At 48.6% G+C, this 27,786-nt stretch overlaps 3 protein-coding genes across 6 annotated transcripts; all 3 read right to left on the bottom strand.

Moving 5' to 3' along the window:
• Positions 1-1,532: 1,532 nt before the first annotated feature.
• lhfpl4b (LHFPL tetraspan subfamily member 4b) lies at positions 1,533-11,092 on the bottom strand. Of its 2 annotated transcripts, XM_032567764.1 has the most exons (7): positions 10,575-11,092; positions 9,924-10,217; positions 7,015-7,219; positions 2,891-2,970; positions 2,539-2,686; positions 2,429-2,461; positions 1,533-2,365 (listed from the first exon to the last, which is right to left on the bottom strand). In XM_032567764.1, exons 1-6 carry the CDS (start codon positions 10,581-10,583, stop codon positions 2,433-2,435), a joined length of 765 nt encoding a protein of 254 aa, XP_032423655.1. In that variant the 5' UTR covers positions 10,584-11,092; the 3' UTR covers positions 1,533-2,365; positions 2,429-2,432. The 2 variants fall into 2 exon arrangements, 1 of the variants encoding a protein (XP_032423655.1); XR_004339918.1 differs by having other exon boundaries at positions 1,533-2,461; positions 2,539-2,762.
• Positions 11,093-11,386: 294 nt separating this feature from the next.
• Positions 11,387-20,419, bottom strand: hdac6 (histone deacetylase 6). 2 transcript variants are annotated; one of them, XM_032567097.1, is made up of 28 exons: positions 20,262-20,419; positions 19,650-19,737; positions 19,281-19,376; positions 19,069-19,154; positions 18,887-18,971; positions 18,778-18,818; positions 18,601-18,697; positions 17,913-18,010; positions 17,731-17,835; positions 17,463-17,531; positions 16,979-17,105; positions 16,789-16,854; positions 16,661-16,720; positions 16,457-16,546; positions 16,266-16,372; positions 14,913-15,125; positions 14,717-14,845; positions 14,481-14,649; positions 13,836-14,041; positions 13,575-13,767; positions 13,282-13,431; positions 13,030-13,207; positions 12,616-12,731; positions 12,392-12,538; positions 12,179-12,322; positions 11,950-12,096; positions 11,740-11,868; positions 11,387-11,660 (listed from the first exon to the last, which is right to left on the bottom strand). In XM_032567097.1, the coding sequence occupies exons 2-28, from the start codon at positions 19,719-19,721 to the stop codon at positions 11,592-11,594; spliced, it is 3,189 nt and encodes a 1,062-aa protein (XP_032422988.1). In that variant the 5' UTR covers positions 19,722-19,737; positions 20,262-20,419; the 3' UTR covers positions 11,387-11,591. The 2 variants fall into 2 exon arrangements, with proteins under 2 accessions (XP_032422988.1, XP_032422979.1); XM_032567088.1 differs by having other exon boundaries at positions 12,392-12,544; positions 20,262-20,418.
• A 418-nt stretch (positions 20,420-20,837) lies between these two features.
• Positions 20,838-26,944, bottom strand: cxxc1a (CXXC finger protein 1a). 2 transcript variants are annotated; one of them, XM_032567359.1, is made up of 14 exons: positions 26,775-26,944; positions 26,344-26,474; positions 25,233-25,333; positions 25,029-25,162; positions 24,805-24,960; positions 24,472-24,654; positions 24,274-24,378; positions 23,987-24,204; positions 23,715-23,922; positions 23,514-23,624; positions 23,311-23,360; positions 23,118-23,214; positions 22,174-22,326; positions 20,838-22,015 (listed from the first exon to the last, which is right to left on the bottom strand). In XM_032567359.1, the coding sequence occupies exons 1-14, from the start codon at positions 26,775-26,777 to the stop codon at positions 21,869-21,871; spliced, it is 1,797 nt and encodes a 598-aa protein (XP_032423250.1). In that variant the 5' UTR covers positions 26,778-26,944; the 3' UTR covers positions 20,838-21,868. The 2 variants fall into 2 exon arrangements, with proteins under 2 accessions (XP_032423250.1, XP_032423253.1); XM_032567362.1 differs by lacking the exon at positions 26,775-26,944 and adding an exon at positions 26,587-26,743.
• Positions 26,945-27,786: the final 842 nt, after the last annotated feature.

The raw sequence follows: 27,786 nt of genomic DNA, 5'->3' as shown, positions 1-27,786 counted from the left end.
GACTTACTAACTGCGCGTGTCCCGTCGGCCATCGCCTCCCCTTTAACTCGCACGCAGCGCTCGGAGACATGCGCAGTGGTTTCCTCTGAGCGGCAGAAGATGTCTGTAACCGTCGGTAATAAAAATCCACTACATAAATCATCAGACATGGCGACATGAAACTTCAGCAGCGCTGACGGTGGAACTACGTCAAACTTTTATCGTCACTTAGAAAAGAAGCGCCAAGAAAGGTGATGCTAGCTAAGCTAGCTGGACAGAGCCAAACTGCTTTCACTATGAAAAAAGCTGTCAGTCACTGCGCTGCGTTATTGTTGACTGACGTGTCACTGACATGGGACTACGCTGTGACCAAAAGTCTGCTATACTGTGACGTGACGTTCACGACGATTCGATTCTTCTGAACGGCTCTTTACTATCAGCGACAGGACTGGAGCCTCACTGAGAGCCGCTCTTTGTTCTTGTAATGCTCTGGTACTCTGCAGTAGCTATTATTCTACTTAATTAACTATATAATGATATTTATTTAACCAGCGAATAAATAAAACAAGAAGGGAAGAGCACACAGAGCATGCTCGTTGCTCTTGGGTTGTTCTCGTCTCCTGTCTTGGTGGCAGATGAAGGAGGGTGAGAACAGTCAGGGTCGCCTGGTGCTTGTTGCTCTTGGTCAGTGTTCATAGTTGAGTTAGTTGGATAACATTGTAACATGACATAAAGCTAAAAAAGCCAATTTTACATCATTTCACATAATAATTCACATAACAGCCAGTAATAAAACATGTAGCGGCCTCTTGGAATAAACAGCAGGAAGTTCCAAACGGGAGCAGCTTTTTGTCATAGACACCCTGAAAACTGTAGCATGAAATAAAAGGATACAGAATTGTTGGACATGCTTAACTCTTGTATAAAATTAATATACAAAAAAAGAATACGTTGTGTCTTTAGCTCATCAGCAAGGAGAAGCAGCATTCAGCTTCTATGCACCACAGATCTGGAACAAACTCCCAGAAAACTGTAAACCAGCTGAAACACTGAGATCCTTTAAATCCAGACTAAAAGCTGCTGTTAGTTTTATTAGAAACATAATCAATAATCAATTTAACAATGGAACTTTATGTCATGTTTGATTGTTGATTCTATGATGCATGACTTTGTTTTAGTGTTTTCATGATGTAAAGCACTTAGAGACGCCTGGCTGCTGAAATGTGCTGTACAGATCAAATTTTATTGATTGATTGATTGATTCAGACAGAAACCGTTTTATCAAGTTTTCATGTTTTTAACAGGCTGAACAAAAACAGGCGCTTAGTTTCATTAATCCGACATACGAAACAGAGAATATTTCCAAACATTAAGATTTATTGATCACCAATAATATTAATGGCTTATTAATAATATTCAATGTTAGAGTTAATCATTTCTCCCACTGAGGTTCACAGAAGCTCAGACGAAGCGAAGCTTTAAGGGTTCTGGAGTTCTAACAAATGGATCCGGTTCTGGTTCTGTCATGGAAAAATACTATTTCCAAGCACTGCTCAGGTGAAATCACTCAATCAGGTTTATTCATGAATTGTGCACAACTCAGAGAGTCACAGGACAGTCAGTAATGAAGCAGGTCTGAAACAGAAAGCTCTGCCAGGCAGAGAAACACATGAGTTTTGTACAAAGGGATCCAAAGCCTGGAATCAGGCTGGTTCCCCTGCAGCTGGGAAAACAAGGTCCAACCCTGTACATGAAACCCAAACAGCTTTAACTTGGTGGGAAAATACAGAACTTAGAATAAACATATAGCAATACAACCAGCAGGTGGAACCTAACTGTAATTTTTCCACATCAGGTTCTAAATGTTAATGAGCAACGGAGAAAAGAGCAAAACAGAGACGGGCAAAAAGTTCTGAACCACCTGGACAAAAAAAGTCCAGGTGGTTCTGACCGGGTCCGCCTCACTGGACCTGGGAGCGGGTTTCTGTTGGACTGTCAGCTGCTCCAAGGAAGGGAACTTCATCTTTTGCAAGTTAAATATTTAGTTTGAAAGCTGAAGCTTTAGCTTAGCAAGCTAACTAGCTCCAAACTAAATGGTAAGCTAAATATTTCATTTAAGATAATTATTTACTTTGAATCATGCATTTAGTAAATAAGCTAAATATTTAGCGTGAAGTTAAACAGTTTTCACCAACTAACTCTGCAGTTCCACCCACTGTGGATCTGTAGGGAACAACGAGGGAACGTCCAGGGAACCTTTAGGGAACCTGGCTCATGTCTGTTCACCACATGCAGGAACTTCAACAGTTCCACTAAAACAATCCCACGTCTGGAGAACGCTCCTCTGTTGATGAAGATGATGAAACATGGCGGTGTGGGCAGATCTCTGAGGAAGAGGAGAGACATGAGAAGAAGAAGAGCCGAGGCAGCAGAAGAAGAGAGGACTCACCTCCTCAGGCGGACATCAGCAGGCCTGCGGTCACTGAAGAACAGAAACATGTTCAGCATCAACAACTCAACCCTGAGCTCAGCGTTCTTCCTGCGGCGGCGGTGGCTCACCGTCCGGGGCGTCGGGCGGCAGCAGGGCGTCCTGCCGGTTGGCCAGGACGAAGGCCAGCGTGGCCAGGATGGCGTAGTCCAAGATGCCCAGCAGCGCCAGGATGTAGGCCCAGTGGACGGAGCAGTTACCTGGAGAGAAGCTGCCCACCTGGGGAAGGGGGCGGAGCTTAAACCAGGAGCCTGACACCAGCAGTGAACATCGCCATGGTAACCAGGCTGCTGGTCTGCAGATACAGGAAGTTCTGCTGCTAATCCTCACAGATTACCATCAGAACCTTAATGGCAGCTTTGATTCCTGTTCCCATGGTAACAATGTTTAATTGATGTAAAGAAGAGAATAAAACCTTCTTACCGAGTCTCCGCACAGAACTCTCATCTCTGGACTCTCCCACGAGTCGGGAAACAGGAGACACGCCAGGGCGAGACAGAAGCCTGCAGACAGAGAGGAGACATCAGCTCACACAGCGCCACCACCAGGCTGGGAGGGGAACTGCAGAAACATTGCCTGTCTTTTGTTTTAGCCTGAAAATAAACGATGATCACATGAAACAGAGTTTATAAAAAGTTTGAAAGGCCAAGCTTTTATTCTGGTAGTCCACTTCCAGTTATCGGGAAGTGAATTTGGATATTAGTTAATTATTTATCTAATTTACCTGCAAAGTTAGTAGTTAGAATAGAATAGAATAGAATAGAATAGAATAGAAGTACTTTATTCATCCCAGCAGGGAAATTATTTTGCAGTTACAGCATAGAGACAAGACACAACAACTACCACTGAGTAGTAGTTGTAGACAAGATAAAATAAAAATAAAATATAAAATGCTATGAATTGTAAAAATATGAAATGCTGTTAATATAAAAAGCAGCTTAGAGCAGTCCTTGCAAAGATTAAAAAAAAATACAGATATGTATATGTAAATATATGTACAGCAAGTGTGCCACAGTGCAGTTGTGCAAAATCGGACTGATTAGTGCAGAACAATGATTTAGCTTTTATTGTACAGTGAGATGGCCTGTGGCAGGAAGGATTTCCTGTATCTGTCCCTACGACAGCGGAGCTGGAGCAGCCTATGTGAGAAGGTGCTCCGCTGTCTGTCCACTATGTGGTGGAGAGGGTGCTGTTCATTGTCCATAATAGACAGAACCTTCTTCAGTGTCCTCCTCTCCACCACAGTTTCCAGGGACTCCAGCCTTAGTCCCAGTACAGAGCCAGCTTTCCTGATGATTTTGTCCAGTCTATTAGAGTCGCTGGCTCTGATGCTGCTTCCCCAACACACAGCAGCAAAGAAGATGGCGCCGGCAACAACACTGTGATAAAAGGTCTCCAACATCTTGCTGCACACATTGAAGGATCTCAGCTTCCTTAAAAAATAGAGTCTGCTCATCCCCTTCCTGCACACAGCGTCAGTGTTAGATGCCCAGTCCAGTCTGATGCCGATTACAACTCCCAGGTATTTGTAATCCTCCACCTCCTCCACCACTTCCCCTTTGACCTTCAGTGGCCGTGAAGGTATCTTCTTCCTTCTGAAGTCAATCACCATCTCTCTGGTCTTACTAATGTTGAGCCTCAGGTGATTCTGCTCAGACCACTCCACAAAGCCGTCCACCAGTGTCCTGTCCTCCCCCTCCCCTCCATCCCCTATACACCCGACAACCGCTGAGTCATCAGAAAACTTCTGTAGGTGACATGACTCAGAGTTGTACTGGAAATCAGTGGTGTACAGGGTGAAGAGAAGGGGAGAAAGCACAGTTCCCTGTGGAGCCCCTACGTCACCGACCACCACATCAGACAGGACACTGCCCAGACGGACAAACTGTGGCCTGCCTGTCAAGTAGTCAGTAACCCAGGAGATCACTGAGTCGTTGACACCCATCCTCCGCAGCTTCTCACCCAGCAGCAGAGGCTGGATGGTGTTGAAGGCACTGGAGAAATCAAAGAATGTGATTCTCACAGTGTCTCCTCCACCATCCAGGTGCGAAAGTGCTCGTTGCAGCAGGAAGATGACGGCATCGTCCACTCCTAAGTGGGGCTGGTAGGCAAATTGCAGGGGGTCTAGAAACGTCCTCACCCGAGGCCTCAGCTGAGCCAGGACCAGTCTCTCCATGACCTTCATCACATGAGATGTGAGAGCAACTGGTCTGTAGTCCTCTGGGTCGGCTGGCCTTGGCTTCTTGGGAACAGGAAGCACATGTGATGTCTTCCACCGCAGCGGGACTCTCTCCAGCCTCAAGCTCAGGTTGTACATGTGTGCCAGTACAGGGGACAGCTGGCCTGAGCAGGTCTTCAGGATCCGTGGTGTAATGCCATCAGGTCCTGCAGCCTTCCCCTGGTGTAATCGCTCCAACTGTCTCTTAACCTGGCCTGTAGTCACCGTTAGCTGGGGGTAGGTGTTGTTGTTTGCAGTGGAGATGGGGGAGGAGGTGGGGATGGGGGGCTGAAGGAGAGGTGGTGTGCAGGAGAATGCCGGTAGGTGGTTTGAACAACTTGGGGCAGTGTGGATGTGTGGGGGGATGGTGGTGGTAGGGGAGTAGCAGGAGGTGAGCTAAACCTGTTGAAAAACTGGTTAAACTGGTTTGCTCTATCCAGGCTCCCAGATGTCTGTGTGTCCTTCCCCTTCATCCCAACGATGTGCTTCATTCCTTTCCACACATCTCTCACACTGTTCTGCTCGAGTTTGGACTCAAGCTTCCTCCTGTAGTTGTCCTTGCATGTCCTCAGTGTCTCTCTGAGTTCACGCTGGACTCTCCTCTGCTCCTCCTTATCTCCAGACCTGAAAGCCATCTTCTTTTTGTTTAGAAGTGCCTTCAGGTCACTGGTAATCCAGGGTTTGTTGTTGGAGAAGCAGCGCACGGTCCGGGCTGGCATGAGAGTGTCCTCACAGAATCTGATGTAGTCCGTGATGCAGTCAGACATGTTGTCGATGTCCTCCCCATGAGGCCCACAGAGCACATCCCAGTCTGTCGACCCGAAGCAGTCCTGCAGTGCCTCAGCTGCCTCCTGTGTCCACCTCCTCACCGTCCTGATGCGCACAGGCTGCCTACTCACTAAGGGGACATACTTGGGAGTCATCCTTACCAAGATGTGGTCCGACCTGCCAAGGGGGGGCAGGGCTGTGGCGCTGTATGCATCTTTGGCATTAGCATACAGGAGATCCAGCATTTTGTTTTCCCTGGTGGGGCAGTCAACATACTGCTGGAAGTTGTGTAGAGTTTTGTCCAATGAGGCATGGTTAAAGTCACCTGTGATGACCATGAAGGCGTCCGGGTGTTGAGTCTGGAGTTTGGCTGCGGTAGAGCTGATGACGTCACAGGCCACCGCTGCATCAGCTGATGGGGGAATGTAAACAGCGATCAAAATGGCGGACGTAAACTCCCTCGGTAAATAATACGGCCGCATTCCCACAGCCAGAAGTTCAATGTCCGGGCCACAAATCTGTTCCTTCACGTTAACATGACCGGGATTACACCACCTCTCACTCACATAAAGTGCAATCCCGCCGCCCCTCTTCTTCCGACTCTTGGAAAAGTCCCTGTCCCCCCGCACCAAGGAAAATCCAGGGACCTCCACGCTGTAGTCCGGAATAAGCGAGTGCAGCCAGGTTTCCGTGAAGCAGAAGATACTGCACTCCCTGTACTCCTTCTGGGTCCTAACCAGCGCCGTGAGTTCGTCTGTCTTATTCCCCAAAGACCTCACGTTCCCCACAATAATCGCCGGTACCGCTGGTTTGTGCCGTCTCCTCTTCTCCCTCCGTGTAACTCCAGACCTGCAGCCCCGGCGTCTCCTCCGTAGCTCCTCTGGGACCACAGGCCTGTCTCCGGGCAGCAGCAGAGGCTTACACAGCGCAATCAGCCGTTCACGCGCGTAAACAATGCCGCTACTCCGTTCGGCGAGGTTCTCCGTAACAATCAATGCCTCTACTCCGTAGAGAACAGCGACAGAACCTACAGAACCACATCCAGCCTTTGTGGAAGCTTAACTGATGATCTATGGGTTCTTTAAGCACAGATCCTTAATCGGTTACAGCAAATATACACAGATTCACAAACACGACGGGAGCTGCGTCTGCAGGCAGCCAGCTAAACCGGCGCCAAAAAAAGAAAAGTTAATGTGTAAAATTAAATATTTGGTTTCAAGATAAATATTTATCTTTTTTAAAATGCTGTATTGTGTTTTTAACCCCAATGCAAAGCCAAAAGCAAATTTCCATACATATGTGTGGACAATGATTATTACTAATTAAATACTTAAATTTCAATCTTTGTAAGTGAATGACAACATGATGAAATTATGACTCAAAAATTAACCCTGAATTTTTTCTCTTAACAACTAAATAGACCAACTAACTTTACAAACAGTGGCTTGACTATCTGAATTTCATCAGACCCATCCTGGGGTTCTGATGCTCAGGAAGTGGGTCAGAACCAGACCTGTGATTTCCTGCTGTTACTGGACCCAGGAGGACCAGCAGAACTGACCTGCTGTCAGCTGCAGCCAGGCGCAGATCTTGTAGACGGTGGCAGCGCTGCAGAATCGGAAGAGACAGAGACACAGGACGCTGGTCCACACCGCCCACAGAGACACGCCCACCAACACGGCCACCGACTGGAAGGACGGCAGCGGAGACAGGCTGGACAGACCGCCGCGGCAGTCCGGGGCCGGCCAGTCCGACTCCAGGCAGACCTGGACCCAGAGGGAGACAAACTGTTAGCATCTAGCAACAGTCTTCACAGATTGAAAAGCTCAGATTGATAAATAATGTCAGCAGGGTTTAGTGATGCTGCTGATTGGCTGGTTTGGTCACTTGCTGGAAAACGTGTTTTTATTGAGCAACATGTTTATTTTACTTTATTGTGTTCACACGACTTTTACTGACTATAGTGTATTTAGTTGTGGAAGCAGCTTTGTTTAGCGTACGACAAACAGTACAAATTCCTCCTTGAATACATTTATCCAGCTAAAGATTTAGCAAGCTAACTAGCTTCGAACTAGTTAGCTTGTCTACCTTAAAATAAATATTTGGCTAACTAAATACTACATATTCATAACTAGCTGCAAAGTGAACAGCAAGCTAAATATGGTAACACTTTATTTGACGGGTGTGAATAAGACTGACACAACACTGTCATGAACATGAAGGTTTCTTTATGAATATTTATGACTGTTGTCATAAAGTGTTATTCAATAAATCATGAGACTTTTAATACAAAGTTGACATTATTCAAAATGTCTTTGTTATGACAACTTGACATTAACCAAGAAATCATGATCTGTCATAAATTTGTTATAAATGTATTACTGATTAAACTTTAAAAATTATGTAGGTAAGAGATAATATTAATGACACTGTAATAACACTTAATGACATCGTCATAACTGGTGCTACTTGTTCCACTTGATGTAAGAGGAATTATTAATGACGTTTATTAAAGCCTAATAAATCTTTATTGCTGGTCCTACTTGTTCCGCTTTATTTCAGGTAGGGAGAAATAATTACTGTTTTGTTAACATTTTTGACAGTGTAATAACATTATTATGACTACTATTATGACATATTTATGACATATGATGGTTATTGGTTAATGTCAATTTGTCATAACAAAGACATTTTGAATAATGTCAACTTTGTATTAAAAGTGTCATGATTTACTGAATGACACTTTATGACAACAGTCATAAATATTCATGAAGACTTTCTCATGTTTATGACAGTCTTATTCACACCCCATCAAATAAAGTGTTACCCCTAAATATTTATCCATCCATCCATTATCTTACACGCTTACCCTAGTGGGGTCGCTAAATATTTAGTTGAAGCTAAATAGTTAGCTTTCACCCTATCCATCTATGAGTTTCTGAATCTGTTATCCACTCTGACCTCTGACCTTATGACGGTGCAGTGGGGTTGGAGAAGGAGTTAGCAGCGGTTGTTAGCCACTCTGACCCGAATCAGCAGAATGGATGGTTGAAATATTGCTGGGTTTCAGACATGTGACCTGGATGACGCGAAATTCAGATGGAGGTCCGGAAGTGAATTTCTCTGGTTCAAAACAAAGCAAAATTGATCACAACGAGTAGCTAATGCACTGACTGGGCTGAAACAGACCAGGCTGTTGAGGATTTACCCGCATGGAGGCGATCCACATAACTAACTAACTATCTGGAGCTGCAGACCTCATATTATCCGAGCCAGAAGAAAGTTTTCAAAAGCCTGGAGAATAAAATCATCTAGTTCCAGGTTGGGTCAAATTTAGGATCAAAAGAATCATTAAATGGCTGTGGACTGGTTTCTGTCTGTGAGTAGTGAGTTGTGCTATTTAAGTAATTAGTCTATGATAACGATGCTAACAACAAGCTAACTCATGTTATTTCTATCAGCTTGGATCTGCCGGTAAATTTCTGTAAGTTTCTGTAAATACAAATTCATGCTGGAGTTGTACGTTAATGTCGAGTCGTTGCTGGATTCAGGTCCAATGTAGGTCAGCCATTAGCAGCGATTTACAGAAACCACATGTTCATGTCTGGACATGAATATATGGCTGTGGAGGTTATAATTTATTTAGCTTTTTATTTGTTTAGCGGGAAAGTCCCATTGAATAAACATATTTTCTGACCGGGACTAGCTAGGGCGTAAAAATAATATATCTTACCTTACATATGAATGCTGGTCTTTCTAAGTAACTGTCCAATAAAATATCTGAAAATACTATTTAAACAATGCGATCGTTGCCTGTTAGAAAGTGGCTGCAAACTCTGGTGTTGTTAGTTTCTGCACCTCCTGTTTTTAGCTGTAGATTGTTGATCCATTTTTCTCCTCTTTTTTGGTAAGATTTTTTAAATTAACTCCCTTGTGACCGAACTACCTTCGAAACAAAAAATAACGTTTATCTTTCTCTCTATCAGAACGGCTGGAACAACCGTAAGGACTCAGACTGTAGACATTTTGATGCTGGATCAGCAGAAATAAATGGGCTGCATTTACTTCCGGCCCTCCAACTGCACTGGATGACGTCGGTGCTACGTCATCTGGAACCCAGCAATTCCACACTTTCACTTTATTTCACTTCGTCCACGTAAAGTCAGATCTCTACTGAACTTACATTAGCTTCTCGAGTTCTTACTCGTTCTACAGGATTACAAGAAAAGAAAGTGTGACAGGCGCCCCCTTGTGGTGATACCTACTCAACTCTAGGAACCAAGCAGTAATCACCACTTTTGGAGGAAGGAACGCTGCCATCTGATTGGCTGATCACCTCAATGTTAAAAAGGTTCGTTGTAAAATAAATAAATACAATTAAAAACATTTGAATCCAGAATTTTATCGGGTCATGACCCAGTAATGTGAGACCGGAAGCTGTCAGGTTCTGTGATTGTTCAGCCTCCTCACCTCAAACAGTCCCATGGTTCCGCTGGGCAGCGGCGGCCCGGCCCGCTGCGTCCGGGAGGCCGTGGTTCCGACCCAGGACGGCTGGACCAGGATGACCACCTGGATGATGGCGAAGCAGAGCGTGCACACGGCCCACAGCACGCCGACCGCGCGCGCGCTGCGCACGAACTCGGTCTGGTAGAGGCGGGAAAGGTCGGCGAGGCCCGGAGACACCGACATCCTGGAGGGGGGCGGGGGATAGGTTCTGGAGAACCCGACCGGAACCAGCGCAGAGTTCGGCCCAAACAGCAGCCTCTAGAGGAACAGGATCAGAACCGGTTCCAACCTGCTGCAGTTGGTTCTGATTCTTCAGCTCCCCAGAACCAGAACCAGAACCAGGTCGAAACTGTTTCAGTACAGATCCGAGCTCAACCAGAACCGGTTCTGAGGGACTTGCTGATTATTGTTCTGCTTTCTGATTGGCTCCTGAGCTGAAAGAATGAGCCAATCAGAGAAGCAGATACATCCAACATGCATCCATCCATCTGCTGATTTCGGAACAAATAGTAAACAATAATCAAGTAGCCAATCAGAGCGCAGCAAAATCCCGCAACATCAAAGAGGAAACACAAGCAAAAGATCAAAGGTTCCGGAGACACCAGCGTCACTCACATCAAACATCAAAGCGCCGACACGCAGACGTCACGTCATCGTCTGTCAGATTTACCGACACATGCACGAGCCGAGGCGCGTTCACGCTTCAAAAATCAGCAGACAGGAAACACGAAGAGAACCGAACCGAACCTGAGCTGGAGCCGCGACGGACTGCGGTCTGAGGAAGAGGAAGATGGTGATGAAGAGGAGGAGGGCTTTCTGCAGCGGGAGGAAGAGGAGGCAAAGTTCCCGGATGCTCCAGTCTAACAGACTCTGTCACTATGGAAACAGGCTCTGGGTTCATCACCATGGTAACAGAAGATAATCTGCCCCAATCTGGCAGATTTTCATCCAGAAACAGAAATCTGATTAAATACTACAGATTTACGGAGCATTTAGAAATTCTATTCAAAAATAAATCTTCAGTTTTATCAAAACATAAATAGTTCATGAAATTCTCCTCGTCTCTTTTCTTCATTCAGGTAAATAAACGCATAATTATATTATGAACATATTATTTTGTATTTATGGAAGAGAGACGAATCCAGACGCCATTTTGATCTGGAATAATCAATCAGGAGGATCAAAATGAAGGTTTCAGAGAAAACTGATTTTATGTTAAAACGGCTTGCCGTACCCCAGACCGGACAGTAAAAACAATAAAAACTGAAAATCAGAAAAAAATCATTTTTATTGTCAATAAAACAAATGGTAAGATTTTTATCTCAAATATTGATTATTAACAGGTCGGTACTGACCCGGTTCTGATCCAGAGCTGGGTTTATGAATGAGGTGAACTGAACCAGATCAGCTGGTTGCTGTTTTTTAGAGAGTGACATCATCTCCCAATCCAACCAATCACATCGCAGCAAGATTATAGGTTTGTGATGTCACAGGAAGTCAGAATTTTTACAGGAAGTGTTCCTTCGAAAACCAACTCTGGGTAGGACTTTCAGAATAAAAGCATGTTCAGATCAGGAAGCAATTTGCACTAAAATGATAAAAGCGAAGCTGTTTCCATGGCGACCAGCCAGCTCAGCACCAGGGAGGAACTTCCTCTCCAAACTTGGCGAAGTGAGCGGCGTTCTTGGCCTCGAACAGAACCTGAGCAGAAGCAAACAGAACATGAGCGGTACCGCCGACCAGTCGGAACCGGACCGCGCCCGACCCGGAGCCGCCTCACCTGGTGGTGGACGTAGGACTCACACAGGTAGCACCAAACGGACAAATCAGAGAAGCTGAGCACCACAGGGTGCTCTGACACGGCGCCGTGAGTCACCATGTGCTCGTTAACGTAGCGACCGCAGCACACCTGGAGGAGGGGATGGGACAGGTGAGACAGGGACCACATCCTGAAGACAGGGAGAGCAGGAGGGGTGTAGGGGGGGCTCACCTGATAGCACGTGAGGCAGATCCAGTTCTCCGCGTCAGAACCGCAGTCGCTGCACGGCTGGAAGACGTCAACACCTGAGGGAGGGAGGGGCTTAACGGCATCCAGGTGAGGACACCAGGGCAGAGGGTCCACCACGTACAGAGTGTCCTGGGAACGGAAGGACAGGTTGGACGTCACACCTTGGCACTCATTAAGGGCGCGGTTAGCAGGTGAGCTAATATCTACTGACTCCGCCCATCTCAGTGCTGCACGTCAGCTCCAGAGACACCTGAGGCTTCGACCAACCACAGGCTCCCTCTGGCGTAGGCTCCGCCCCTTCGCCTGACCCCTCTCCTCCCTTGGGGTCTGAGTCTGCTGTTGCCATGGTAACATTCTGACAGGAAACAGGAAGTGTTCAGATTTGAAGGCAGAGGTCAGAGAGAGGCATATCTAAAGGACTCACCTGAGTCTGCATGCTCTCTGCTGATTGGCTGTTCTCCAACTCAGACTCCACATCACCTTTGACCTCCATTGTGGGCGGTTCCTGTGGGGTGGGCGGGGCTTGAGTGATATCAAGACTGGCCAATCCCTGAGTGAGCTGCTCCATACCCTGCATCTGATTGGACGGGACAAGTCATGTGACTCTATGCAATTTAGAAGGAAATCTTTTTTCAATCTGGGCGTTACCGTAGCAACCTCCTGTCCAGCAGGGGGCAGTGGCCGTTTGTCTGACTTCCTGCCTTCAGAACTACGTTTCCCACGATGCTTTGGGGAGGGGAGGGCCAACTGCACCGACTCTGGAACTGAAAGGAACCGAGTCAGACAGAACCAGATTAGGATTACCGGTGAGTTTCGGACCTGGACCGGTTCTGGTTCTGTATCTGGTTCTTAATCTGGTTCTGGTTCTGTGTCCGGTTCTTAATCTGGACACAGAACCAGAGCCAGATTAAGAACCGGATACAGAACCAGATTAAGAACCGGACACAGAACCAGAGCCAGATTAAGAACCGGATACAGAACCAGATTAAGAACCGGACACAGAACCAGAACCAGATTAAGAACCAGATACAGAACCAGAACCGGTCCAGGTCCGAAACTCACCGGTAATCCTCAGGGAGCGCCAGTAGGGGGCGTGCTGTCGGATGACTTCCCTGATTGTTGCCACTGCACAGTGATGGGGAGGAGGGAAAGGTGTGGCCAGTGAGGGGGGAGCGTCTCCTAGCAACACGCTGGTGCACATCGCCATGGAGTCAGAGATGGACGTCAGGTTATAACCGCCCTGCAAAGAAAGCCGGCCAATCAGGAGCAGAGGAGCATCAACCAATCAGGAGCAGAGGAGCAGTCAGGCCTCACCTCCAGGATGATGAGGACACGCCCCCCAGCCAGTGACATCAGCAGGTGTGTGAGGTGGGCGTATCCCTCGGGAGTCACCTGGTACCCGCCCAGCGGATCTCCCCGGGCCGCGTCAAACCCGGCAGACACCAAAACCAGTCCGGGGTTAAACTGCAGAGGAAAAACGGACCAATCAGAGAACACCGCAGGGAGGCGGCCAATCAGAGGCCTTCAGATAGTTTCTATTAGATGAACCGCCTGTAACAGTAAAAGTTATTGATTAACCAATAACCAATGGTTCTGTCATTGATTACCTCGGCAGCGATAGGCATGACAACGTGATGAAACGCTGCCAGGTAATCAGAGTCGCCCATTCGCCCGCCACTCCACGCTACGTTCACGTTAAAGCCCGCCCCCTTGGCCATGCCCACCCTGTCGGAGGCGGCGTCCTCTGAGAAGGGGAAGAATGTCCCGTTGTCATAGCGATGGAGAGAGATGTACAGAACGCTGCAGACGGAGACAGAACATCAGATTCATGTTGCTGCGCTCTCACTCTCACTGCTCTCCTTCCTCACCTGTCGTCGTCTTCAAACATGTGCTGCGTCCCGTTGCCATGGTGAACGTCCCAGTCAAGGATCAGCACTCGCAGCTGAGGATCATGGGAGTTTTTCTGGGCGTAGCGAGCGGCGAGAGCGGCGGTGTTGAAGAGACAGAAACCGCAGGGAGCATCTCTCTCAGCGTGGTGACCCGGAGGGCGGACGATGGCCACGCCGTTACTCAGCTGCAGTGGAGACAGCCAGCCACCAGGGGGCACAGCCTCTTATTATTTACTTTCTTTATTCAGAGTAGGATGTTTTCTTAACTGTAAAATCTCCTGTTGCTATTTATTTTTACCCTGAAACTAATAGTTCCTAATAAAGAAAATAAATTTAAGGCAGAACTCCATGAAAAATTATTCAGAATTAAAATGAGGAATGTTACACTTTATAAATAAAGAAATGACTTTAAATCAGTTATTGGTGATATTGGATCTTTATGCTACTAATATTATGACTTTATTCTGGGGATTTAAATCTCTTAGTCTGGCTCTGATGCTGCTGTTGTTCTTTGATCAACACTTTGTCTGTCTGGTGCGTTGCTATGGCGACAGCGCCATCCAATGACTCCTGTCCAGGACCTGCTGACGCCTCCTGAGGGCTCAGGTGTTCCTGCGGGCTTACCTGGCCACTCAGGATGGCGTCCACGGCGTTGAAGCAGCTTCCAGCAGCCAACTGGGCGCACTGGAAGCTCTGGTTGCTGAAGAAGATGGAGGTGAACTCGTTTCCCAGTTTGTGAAGGTCGCGGGGTTTCATCTCCGCCGTCGCCTTCATCTGCTCGATGTGCTGCAGGCTGCAACACACACACAGGTAAACCCTCCCGGTGGCGACAGCTGGGCACGCGACCTTTCACCTCTCACCTGTGACACACGGCCAGCTCCTCCTCTGTTGCCAGGCGGGCGGGTATCCGATGGCAACGGGCGACCAATCCCTGCTGCTGATGTTTAGAGAAGATCTTAGAAATCCTCTGAGGCTGTTCAGGGTGATGCCTGCAACGATTCACACAGTTCACCGCAACACGCTAATGCTAGTGTCCATGTTCAGCGGTCGACTCACCTGTCCCACAGGTTCACATGCTCCATCATCTTCTCATCGTAAGCCAGACCTGTTGTCGTGGCAACACAAGTGTTGATGGAAGCCGGTGTTGGGCTGCTGTGATTCGCTGCTGCTGTGATGACAGGACTCTCAAGACCGGGTCCAGCCAGAACCTGCAGCGAGGCCCAGTGTGGGTACAGCGCTGAGACGGTCCCAGAGATGGACTGCAAGGCGCTGGGGACAGAGACAGGAGTCAACAGGGGACAAACTGGAAGCACTGGGAGCTCCACCTCCCAACAAATACATAGCCAGCGGGAGCTGCTGTTCTTCTGTTTCACAGCTCAGCTTCACAACGCCGCTATTTAGCTATAAAGATGCTACGAGTCAGAGCCCAACATGATGAAAATGGCTTTTTTCTGAATGTGAAGGAAAAATATATGTATTTTCTATTACACTTTTGGATAATTTCTCCTTTATCCTGGGCTTTAGCCTGAGTAGCAGGACGTCTCAGAACTCACTGGACTTCTCCCAGTGTGACCAGCAGACTGAAGCCCTGCCTATGGCCAGTGTTCCCAGTATAATAAATAAATGTTTTATTCTTTCACTTTTTGTGTACTTTTAAATATCTCAATCTGAAGTGTTAGTGTATTAACACAGCTTATGTAATTAAATAAATATGATTTACTCTTAGAATTTTTTTCACCCTTTGCTGTCAATAGCAGAGTTGACATAATGTAATTTTTTTTCTTCTCTTGAAATGTTGAATGTACATTAAATTATGAAATCATGTAAATATGTTCTTGAATAAAACACTGTAAAAGTGTGTCTGTTCATCAATGTCAATATAAAAAACTATCAGAATCATTTCTAGCAAATTAAAACATTGTGCTCTTTATTCAGAAATCTCCCAAAATAATTAAATAATCACATTAAAAGTTAGAAACTCTGTCTTTAGTCATTTCTTTGATTACCAAATATATTAGTGTGTGTGAGAAAATGTGTCAATGACATTTATTAACTTAAAATACTTAGTAGAACGGCACTTTGTGAAGTTTGGTCCAGTTACTTGTGTTAGCTTACTGTCACATAGGCCACGTTCAATATGGCGGACGCTGTGACAAATCACAGCAACGGGCCGACCCGTCTACGTATTCATGTCTATGGCAGAACCTACCTCTAAAGGAAAATACCAACCACGGATTTAGCGTAAGCTAAAGCTAAACTGATGTATCAACACAGAGGCTAACGCTATAGAACTATGCTAACACAATATTATTATAGGAATCTAATGCTATGGTGCAGCACCAACCAGTGCTAAACTGCTCAGCTAGAAACAACCCCCCATCTCAGCCTCCAATCAGAGAGCAGGGTTACCTGTCACAGGGAGCAGTGGGCGGGTTCAGAAGAGGACAGGCCCCGCCCAGCAGAGCTGTGACGCAGGCTGCGACGCCCTCTGCTGTCGCCTGAAGGTCATAGCCTCCCTGAACAGAAACAGCACCTGACTTAAGTTGCAGTTATGAGCTTCACGTGTTTTTAGTGTGAAAAGTCTGATGTGGAAAATTTACCTCGAGAGCGAGAACGAGCCGACCTTCAGCCAAACTCATCAACATGTGGGTCAGAATGTGGAAACACTGAGGGCGGACACACATCTCCCCCTGGACACACACACCCCCACACACACACACACACACACACACACACACACACACACACACACAGTGAGTCAAGTGACCCACAGGACGGAGGGGCTGATCTCAGGTCAGTTTTACCTTTGGATCTCCGGCTGCAGCATCAAAACCAGCTGAGACCAGAACCAGCTGAGGCTGGAACTGCAAACACACACACCAGTTACTGCAGGCTAACACACCTTGTGTGTGTGTGTGTGTGTGTGTTTTACCTCATAGGCCACCGGCAGCAGCACCTGCTGGAAGGTGGCGATGTAATCAGCGTCGCTCATCCCCGTCTGACACACAAACAGGAAGGAGAATCAGAACCAGTGGTGCAGGAAGGTAAAACAAGCGCTACCTCAGGAGGACTGATCCAGGGTCAGCAGCTCCGGTTCTGGAGCGGTTCTGGAGCGGACTCACCTTGTTCCACGGCAGGTTGATGTTCCTCCCTTCAGCTCGCCCACTGCCCACAAAGCTGCAGTCCGACTCCTGCAGGTGAGGCCAGAAGGCTCCGCCCTCATACCTGTGGATGCTGAAGTACAGCACACTGACACACACACACACACACACACACACACACACACACACACACACACACACACACAGGATTTACCTCTCTTCAGAGTTATGCATTTTATTTTGAAATGTTCCCCTGTATGTGTTTATTTCCTGATGGCCCCGCCCCCACAGCTCTCAGGTACAGGTGATGAACTGAGGCTGCTCTCACCTTTCTGTCCTCCGTTGTTTTAACTGGCTCTGCTTCCTGCCAACCAGCTGCAGGAGCTGGTTAACGGCCAGCAGCTGGTTAACGGCCAGCAGCTGGTTAACGGCCAGCAGCTGGTTAACACATCAGTGACAGATTTAAAGGGAGAGTGACTTCCTGGATCAGAGCCGTTTTGTTTACCTGGGATCCTCCTGGAACAGGTACTGGATTCCCTGACCATGATGGACGTCCCAGTCCACGATCAGAACCCTGAAAACACAGGAACACCTTCAAAACCCTTTCAGAATAAGAGCATCCTCAGAACCTTTCAGAATAAGAGCATATACAGCTGTTTCATCCACAGAAAGGTTCTGAGTTCATTCGGGTTTTGTTCTGGACTGTAATCAGTTTCTGCTGAAGTTCTGGGATCGACCAGCAGGAGGCGCCGCTGCGGCTGACCGTCCCTCACCTGTTGACGGCGTGGCGTTTCTGAGCGTAGCGAGCCGCAACCGCCATGTTGTTGAACACACAGAAGCCGTTGGGCTGGTCGGCCTGAGCGTGATGACCTGGAGGTCTGACCGCAGCAGCAGAAGAAGGAGGTCAGGTGCGTCTCCTGGGTCAGGTGACAGGAACAGGTGCTGCTGCGTTTACCTGATGACAGCGAATCCGTTCCTGACTTCAGAGGTCAGGACCCGATCCACCAGCTGGAGGACTGAACCAACAGCCGTCACACACACCTGGAAGGACTCCTGACACACACACACACACACACACAGGAAGTAGGTCACATGATGAACTTCAGACATGTTCTACGTGACACCGACACCTGACCTCAGACAGAACGGCAGCCATGTTTCTGACTTATTCTAGTGGTTTCCATGGCAACAGCTGAAGTATGGGTTTTGGCTTTCAGCCAATAAAAACAAAAAGCAGGTGTGTGTGTGTGTGCAGGGGTGTGCAGGTGTGTGTGTGTGTGGGTGAGTGTGTGTGTGTGTGTGTGCAGGGGGGGGTGAGTGTGTGAGTGTGTGTGTGTGCAGGTGTGTGTGGGGGTGTGTGTGCGGGTGGGGGTGAGTGTGTGTGTGTGGGTGTGCAGGTGTGTGTGTGTGTGTGTGGGTGAGTGTGTGTGTGTGGGTGTGCAGGTGTGTGTGTGTGTGTGTGTGCAGGTGTGTGTGTGTGTGTGTGTGTGTGTGGGTGAGTGTGTGAGTGTGTGTGTGTGCAGGTGAGTGTGCGGGTGTGTGTGTGCAGGGGTGTGAGTGTGTGTGTGTGTGTGTGTGTGTGGGTGAGTGTGTGAGTGTGTGGGTGAGTGTGCGGGTGTGTGTGTGCGGGTGTGTGCTCTCACAGGGTGGAGGTAGACAGAGTCGTATTGGTCAGACAGACTCTGCAGCTCCGTCTGGGTCATCGTCCGAGTCGCCCTCATGGCGTCCACATAAAGCTTCCTGCAGCAACATCAGCAAACAGGAAGTTGACACAAACAAACAGGAAGTCAGGCTTTCTGCTCTCTGATTGGTCGACTCACGTGTGAGCCAGCAACAGCTCCTCCTCTGTAGCTTCTCTGGGCTAAAAGACAAACACAGAGAGATCAGAACCGGGTCGGCCAGCGGCCGCGCAGGTCGGACCAGACTGACCTCCACGGTGACGCAGAGGCTCAGCAGCTCCCTCCTCTGCAGCTCCGACATGATGGCCGTCACTCTGTCTGGACTCTCCACATGGCTGGAAGTGAACAACCAATCAGAGACCTCGATTGAACGGAACCAGGACCAGATCAGTTAATTGCTGCTGAAGGCCCGATCCGGACCAGATCTGTTACCTGGTATCCCAGAGGTTCTGGTGTTGCGTGAAGATCTGGGAGTAAACCAGTCCGGTTCCGCTGGCTGCAGACCTGCTGCACAGATCCTGGACACAGATCAGAACCGTTATTGGACCAGAAACCTGCCAAAAACTCCTGAGTGATCAGGATGCTAGCAGGAGTATTAGACCCGCCCCCAGATATTCAAACCCACCAATCACAGAGAGTCTCACCAGCGTTTTCAGACGTCCACTCAGACCGTCTTCCTCTTTGCTCCTCTCCATCCGTCCTCTCCTCTTCACCTCCTGCAGGCTGACTCCGCCCACAGCCTGTAACCACAGCAGCAGCTAACGCACCTGAGCAGCAGGAAGCTGCACCTGCAGCTCTTCAGGTGAATCATTAACCGAGGTTCTACAGGTTGTGATCAGATTAATTACTGACCCAGTGGATCAAACTTTAAACACACACAGTCTAAAATCCTTCAGTGTTTCTGAAGAGACTCTGGGACAAACTGACAAACTCAGTCAGAATCAGAACCATGGTTTAGAAACTTGTGTGTGTGTGTGTGTGTGTGTGTGTGTGGGTGTGGGTGTGTGTGAGACCTGAGGTGACAGGCGTGGAGACCTCCTGACTGATTTCACTCCGGATCCCGGAGGATCCGATCCGGACGCCATGCCTGACCCGGTCCACCTGCAGCGGAACAGAACCAGACATTTTAGAACTGAAGGGACACCGGGTTCTGGTTCCGGACCAGGTTCTGCTTCTAGAAAGCAGATTTAAGCCTGAATGGATCATCTTCGTGTCAGAGTCAGAAGCTTAGCGGTACACGAACCACCAAGCCGGACAGAACCAGAACCAGCTGATCTCTGCTCAGAGGCAGGAAAGGTTTCCGAACCCGCCCCGCCCCCAGATGAAACAGTAACCGGAATATTCTGTCACTGAGGTCCAGAACCAGAACCGTTAGACATTTACTCAGTGTGATGGTTCTGGTTCATAGAGCAGAACCATCTCTCATCCAGATATGAAAATTATTTTAGATTGTTCCGATGCAGAAACATTCTGTCCGGTTTGGTTCAGAACTTGTCGAAACATATTTTATATTCATAATGCTAACAGAACTCTTTCAACTTCATGTGGACCTTGCTGATCCAACACTATCCGAACCTGTTTTCATTCCATAAATCATGAACCAGAACCGGAACTAATCTGTTTACCTGCTTTATCTTCTTCTGGGAGTCAAACTCAGATTTCCGGCGGGTTTCCGGTTCCTGAGAGCATCAAAGAACGACGAATCCGAGCCGAACTCCCCGCCTGGTTCTGCTGGTTCCGTACGGTTCTGTTTATCTGAGCGCGAACTTAATGCAACATCGACTGGCGCTTTGAGATGACGTCACATAGCAAGGCGCAAATATAAACACGCAAGAACGCCCTGAGTTGAACGATGCGTTGACTCAACCGCCATTTTGGTCCGGGCCCGGTTCCAGCCCAAGTTACAGAGTCAGGCGGGTTTCAGACTGAAAACTAATGAAATCAAACCAGAAATTAATTTACTAGATATGTTTATTATGTTCTGGATTATATCAAATATATTTTCCTGAAGTGATAATGAATGATCTTATCTCCGAATCAATCAACAGTTTATGAAAGAAACTGGTTGGTTTTTTATAAAAACGCATAAAATTGTAGCATCTTGGTGTAGTAAAATATGTTGTGTGTTTTAAGTGAAAACACGTATTGACATATTTTTTTAAAATCAGGATCATGGAATTGAAGAAAACTGCAGCAGCAGATATGAAAACATGATCAGGTTTATTTGAGCCAATAAAAACACAGAATCTGGTCACGCATCACTTCCTGTGAGGCGGGAGGAAGCAGCAGGAGAAGCTGGACCAGGACAGATGGACAAACATCACAAAAAACTTTATAATCACAAATACGCTAAAAGTGAAAATCAGAAGTAAAACAATGGAGCTCTCTGATTGGCTGCTGGCTGGTTTCCATTGAAGGTGTCAGTCAATCAGGTGTCAGTCTTGCTGTGGTCCCAGTAAAAACCCGGATCGGTTCTGATGGGTTCGTGTAGCAACAGCACCAACGTGTCATCAATAGGGCTGAGGATTATGGGTAATGTGGTCCCCTAAGGTTTAGGCAGCAGCACAAAGAAGTTTCAGCACCAACAGAACCAGCTGACCCAGAACCACAGAACCAACAGCCACGCAAACTGGCCATATAAATAGGAACAGCTGGATGTTTTCGACTTTGTGACGTTTTATTCGCTAAGTGGCTGTTGTCATGGTTACAGAGCGGCTGAGACGGGGATAAACACGGAGCGCCTGGGGGTTCTGGATTCTGACCCGATAAATTCAGACTGCAACCCAATGGCGCTGATCGCCCCCTGCTGATCGTGGAAACGACAATTATTGTCCCACAGAGGAAAATTCTGCTGCGGACCGGTTACCGGTTGCTGCGGGTCGATACCGACCCAGAACATTCAGTGTCACATCAGCTGGATCCAAGAAATTAAACTTTAGGTGAAAATGTAGTGAAAATCTTTCTGTCAGCACCAGAACCGATTCTGTGCAAGCTGCAGTTTGTGGGCCGGGATGGTTCGTATCTCCAGAACCAATGAGCCTCCAGAACCTTCCCCAGCGGGAAGCGGGTCTAACTGCTAATTCAGACGGTTCTGGATTAACTCACGGTTCTGTGAGTTGATCCAGTTCTGGATTGGTCATGTATCCGGGTCAGTTCTGTTTGTCTGGTTCTTGAAGTGAAGCCCGGCTGCTGACAGATGTCCATGGGTCCAGATGTCCATGGGTCCGGCCGTCTACCTGTCCTTGGCAGAGCGCAGGTCGGTGGTGATTGGGTCATGCTGGATGGTCTGGTGCAGCATCAGCGCCAGCAGCCCAGCCCGGTTGGTCATGGCCGTCCTCAGGTTCCTCTCCTGCTCAAACAGTTCATCCAGCTTGTACCACTGGTGGACAGAGAGGACAGAGAGACGATAAGTGTTTAGAGGAGTTCAGTCTGTGAGATCAGTCCCCCTACTGATCTCAGCAGAACTACTGGTTTTAACTGAACATCCCCAGGTGGAAGTGTTTCCAGATCTTTTCCAGTGCGTTCGGACTTGGTTACCACTCGGACTCGCTCCAGGTCGACCTCGGCCCGCCGCAGCTTCTCCCAGCAGTAGTGCTTGTTGCACTTCCTCTTGGAGACCCGGCAGAACTCCCCAGTGGGCTCGAAGACGTCTTTGACCAGAGGACATCCACACACCTCATCTGCTGGGACCTGAAACATCAGAAACCATCTGAACAAGGACTCGACTGTGGTAGGATTCCACTCCTGGTTCTGATCCGTTTCCTGCTCAGAAAGAAAAGCAGGGCAGTAATGGGCTCAACACACAGGCCAAAGCTTTCAGATCACGCTTTTGCAGGGCGCGCTCTCAGGTCGCGTGCTCTTGGTCATGCTCTCCAACAAGAGCAGTACAGGAAAATTGGATCAAAACACCGGGATGAAGAAGAAGAGAGAAAGGGTGCAGATGTCAATGCTGGTTGTGTTGCGAATCGCGTTCTCGGATTGCTCGTCTCCTAGAAATTTGAGTGTTTCTGAAATTGGATGGAACTTTTAAAGTTTCAAAGCAGTTTGTGACTTCAAGGATGAAGAGTCAGAAAGAAGTGACAGGAATTTTGCTGTTGACTCTACAAAAGACAACGTTGGACACCCAGCTGAGATGATGTGTCCCTCCGTGCTGAAACTGGTTACAGACTGAAGAGCCAACGCTCCTCTCATTGGTCAGTCAATGAAACCCTCGCTGGTTGGTCATAGTATCATGTGACAGCAACCAAGGTTCCACTTTCTCGTGTTGCATTGCAAGCCCTCCTGTTGTGCATCTTCATGTACGAGTGCAAAGTTTCACACACACAAATATTGGTGGAGGAGGGCAATGACAGGTCCAGGGGAAAGAAGAGCAACGTCACCAGACTTGTGTCGAATCCTTAACACCCCATCGGTCGGTCAGTCCGTCAGTCGGTCGGTCCATCCTTCCTCAGATCAACAGGTTTTCATCAGAGGAGACGTACCTTGGGATCTCTGGAATGTTCTGGACACAGAACCTGCAGCCGCTTGCAGTAGGTCTTGCTCTGTGGGTTGTAGACATCACAGAACAGCCGGGTGGCCCTGAGACACGAAGACAGCAGAGACACAGAGACATGTGGGAGAGAGACATGAGGCAACATTAATGTAATGAGACTGGAGGAGGTACAGTGGTCTTACCCTTCGATGCGAGTCGGATACATGGAGCCAAATGAGGTCTGGCTCTCGTACTGTTGGACAGACAGAGACACAGTGACACAGGAGGACGACCGTTGACGTCCTGGAGGAGCTGTTCTGCTCCCCGGACATGTCCTGAGGGTATGAATACTTCTGGACCATGTGTAAAACCTCAGACAGGCACAAGTCTGCCTCTGGAGTCTCACCTTAGCATAGCACCTCTCCATGTGTCGCAGCGCCACCTTGGGGTTGACGGGGTGGCTGCAGGACACACAGAAGATCTGCAGGTCTGTGTCGTCCCCATCTCCCTCAGCAACCTGGAGACAGTCAGAGACGGGACAGGGCCGGACATGGACAGGTCAGGGCCGGGCCGGGAGGACACCGTTGTGTCTCTCGGCGTATCTCACCTCCTCGTCTTGTTGGACCTGCTGCTGCTTGGCGTTGGCGATGATGGTTTCCAGTTCATGGAAACGTTTCTCCATCAGCGTGAGGCGGAGCCTGGCAGCCTGCTGCTCCTTCCTGATTCGCTCCAGCTGTCTCCGCCCCATCTCCTCGGCGACGCAGGGACTCTGCTGCCACTGCTGGATCCTCTGGGGGAGGATCTCATAGATCCGGCTGCCGATCACAGACAGAGTTAGCTGCATATCAGGCTACCGGCGTTAGCTTAGCTCTCACTCACTTGGCTGCCAGTTTCATGCCGCAGTCCTCTGAGCAGTACTTGGAGCCACTTCTGGCCGGTTCAACGCAGCCCGGACCCAGACACTGCCTCAAAGCCCCGCCCGCCTCTTTAGCCCCGCCCTCTCCTGCGCGCTCGCTGTGCCGCACGCGCTCCCTGTGGCGCTGCTTCACCTTGTGGCGCCGAGGTTTCGCCTCCTCTTTGGGAACAGAAACGGACTTCTGCAGGAACACAGGTGCGTTAGTGACGTCATCGATGACATAATGAATCATGTGATCAAACAGCTACACCTTCTTCTCCGGTTTCTTGTCTCGTCTCTTCACGTGTTTCACCTTCACCGCCTTCTTCCTCAGAGAGTCTGACTGAGCATCATCTTCCTCCTCGCTGTGCCACACCTGCAACAGGAAGCCGCATCATAGAACAGAAAGCTGCTGCCTGATGTACGATTGGTCAGTAGGTGAATCCCTGATGTCTGATTGGTCACTCACCAGGTCTCTGTATCCAGCCGCTTTGTACTGCTGGTACAGCTCCAGCTCGCTCTCACTGAAACCTTCCTCGTCCTCATCCTCCTCGTCATCATCTTCTGAAAGATGCCCCGCCCCCTTTGCGGACAGGCCCCGCCCCCTGCTGCCACTCCGACTCATCTCCTCGTCTCGAACTCGAAGCATCTTCTGCTCAGAGACAAAAATCATCACAGCATCATGTTGAACGGGAGGACGCGGCTCCGCCCACCACTGACACATCACGCTGTGATTGGTTGATGAACTAAGGCGCACAACATGAAGATCTCTGGAGCTCGGGTTTCCATGCCAACCACGTACCCGTGCTCGGACCTCGCACTGCCGGAGGCGGCATTTCTGCCGGATCTTGTTCGGACCACCGAACTTCTTCATGTCTTTGCAGAAGTCGCACTGAGCGCAGTCCTCCGTCCGCAGGCAGGCGTCGCATTCGCCACACATCCGGGCCGAGCGCTTGATCTGCGGGCGACAGCGGCGACGGTGAGGCTTCAACACCAGGGGGAGCCAGAGAGCAGCGGACCGTCTACCTGAGAACCCCGCCGCCGGTCGATCCTGGCCTGGAGGGCGGAGCTTCGCTCGCCATCCGTTCTGTCGTCCCTCTCTGGCTCCGCCTCCTTGCTCTTTTTCTGACGGTATTTGATCTCCAGAGACGAGTCTCTGTCTGCAAACACACAGCGCTCAGCTGTAAGTGCTGCTCTCGCCAGCAGGGGGCAGCGCTGCGCCACACTGACCTCTGCAGGTCGGGCAGAACCAAACTCGGATGGCTTTGGCTGCTTTTTCCGACACGCCGACGCACTGACCGTGGAACCACTCCGTGCAGCTGTCACAGCCTCTGAGGCACACACACACACACACACACACACACACACACACACACACACACACACACACACACACACACACACACACACACACACACACACACACACACACAGGACAACCAGTACCTTCTAAACTTCTTGGTTGAGCACAACAGAGATGAACATTTGTGTTCAGACCAGTTTTATTCAGTGATCCATCAGAACCAGAACAATGTCAGCGGTACCAGTAGAAGACATTCAGAACCACCAGAAAGTATTCACGCCCTGAACACACTCAGTGATGAAGACGAGAAACTTGAGGGAAATCCAGAGAGAGAAAGTGTTTCTGAACTACATCAGTGTTGGAGGATTTCTCTTTAGTCTTTGGCTGAAGACCAGGAGCCATTTCTGCTGCTAGCGCTAGGCTAGCATGTTAGCTTTGGTTGTATTTACCCAGAATGCCCTGCGCTGTAGTCCACTTCCTGGTTTTGGAGCGGACTCTGGTCCGCTTGGCGTTCACATTCAAACAGAACCCGGACCGAGGTTTGGAGGACAGAAGGTCAGAGGTCAATTAGCGTTCACACCTCACCAAATGGACCGGATTTGACTAGACAAACGGACTGGAGTCGGATTGAAGCGGACTGAACAGGACTGAACAGAACCGGTTTATGTGGATCAAAACCTCTCCTGGGTCTCCATCCAGGTTCTGGATCTGAGGATTCAAGGCCAGTCTGGGCCCAGTAGAGGTTCTGGTCCATGTAAAGAACCCGGTTGTTTCATTAGAATAAAGTTTCTTCTTGTGATTGATCTAGAAGTTTCTGAGTTCCTCCCGGTCCAGAAAGGTTCTGATGCTCCGGTTCTGGGACAATGGAGTTCTACAGACTCCTCTGGTACCGGTCCGGATGACCGAGCCGGTAACCGCGGTGTCCCACAGGGAACCCGTCCGGTTTAATCGGATCAGGAACTTGCAGGGCGATGAATACTTTCTCACGGTTCTGATCAGGTCCAGTTGGACCTGCAGCTCATCGGTTCAGGTTCTTACATCATGAAGCAGTTGATATCTGGTTTCCGACACACGCAGTAAACCGGAGCGCTGGGCGTTTCCATGGCAACCTCTCCTCCTCCCTGCTCCTCCTCCTCCGGACCCGGTTCGGCTCCTGCTGCCTCCTCAGACTGAAACACAACAAAATCTTCAAAATAAAAGCCCGACAGAGGTCTCCAGAACCGGAACCATAGGGTTCTGAAGGTTCTAAAGCCGTAAACATATCCAGCCCTCAACATTCACCTATCGGGTTCTGATTCTGTCTGGTTCTGCTGGTTCGGTGACGGTTCCCCATCAGGTCCAGATCTGCCTCAGAACCAGAACCGAGCCGAACTGTGGGGCCACACTGCTCCAGCCAGGCTCTGTTCATTTCTCTGACTGCAGCTCGGTTCGGTTCGGCTGGAGATGTCCGAGTCACTCCACGGACTTACCATGAGAAGGTTCGGCGGTCCAGCTGCTCCGCTCCAGCCGCAACGTGTTCCGACCCTCCGGTTCCGAACCAGAGCCGAACCTGCAGGGTTCTCTTTGTTTTCACCGCATCTTCATCCTCCTCTTCCTCTGCAGGGAGCAGAACCGAACACAAAGAAGGGCGGCCGAGGCGCCCCCTGGCGGCCGGAGCTGCTCACTGCGGGGGGACGCAAGAACAGCAGAATAATAATAATAATAATAATAATAATAATAATAATAATAATAATAATAATAATTAATAATAGCAATAATAGCAAATATTCATCATCACCGTCCAGGTGTCTTCTGGATCGCGGTATTCCGGTATCGCAGAACTGTCGGTAATAATAATTAATATATTTATTATTATTATTATTATTATTATTATTATTATTATTATTATTATTATTACAATATATTACCTCCAGGTGTCTGCATTAGACCCCGCCCCTTTCGTCCACCTGGAGCTCTGTTTCTGGTTCCGGTTCTGGTTAAGATATAAATTTCCCAGGATGCAGTGCTGCTGCTGGCAGAAGGTTTAGTTTTATATATAAATACATTTTCACTGTTTCCATAAATTACTCTAAAACTGTATTAAAGATAAACTGGCCTTTTCTTAGAAAAAAATTACATTTTCAAAACTGCAAGTTTTTATTCAGTCCTATTATATTGGAAAATATAAATATAAAATTTTACTGTTTCCATAAATTATTTTGGGCTGCACAGTGGTGCAGTTGGTAGAGCTGTTGCCTTGCAGCAAGAAGGTCCTGGGTTCGATTCCCGGCCCGGGTCTCTCTGCATGCTGGTTCTGTCTGGTTCTCCGGCTTCCCACAGCCCAACTTCAGTCTCTCTGAACCAGCAGGGGGGAAAATCCTGGTGACCTGCAACTCTTATGTCTCTCTGGTCCAACAGCTGAATCACCTCCTCGGTGCAGTCAGAGTCATCATGTGATGCATCTAAAAGTTGCAGGAGACCAGGCCTCCCCTGCTCTAGGTG

Source organism: Xiphophorus hellerii, chromosome 1, assembly GCF_003331165.1.
Source record: "Xiphophorus hellerii strain 12219 chromosome 1, Xiphophorus_hellerii-4.1, whole genome shotgun sequence".
Classification (NCBI taxonomy): Eukaryota; Metazoa; Chordata; class Actinopteri; order Cyprinodontiformes; family Poeciliidae; genus Xiphophorus; species Xiphophorus hellerii.
Note: the sequence above shows the minus strand (reverse complement) of the source record. Positions and strands in the feature narration are given on the sequence as shown.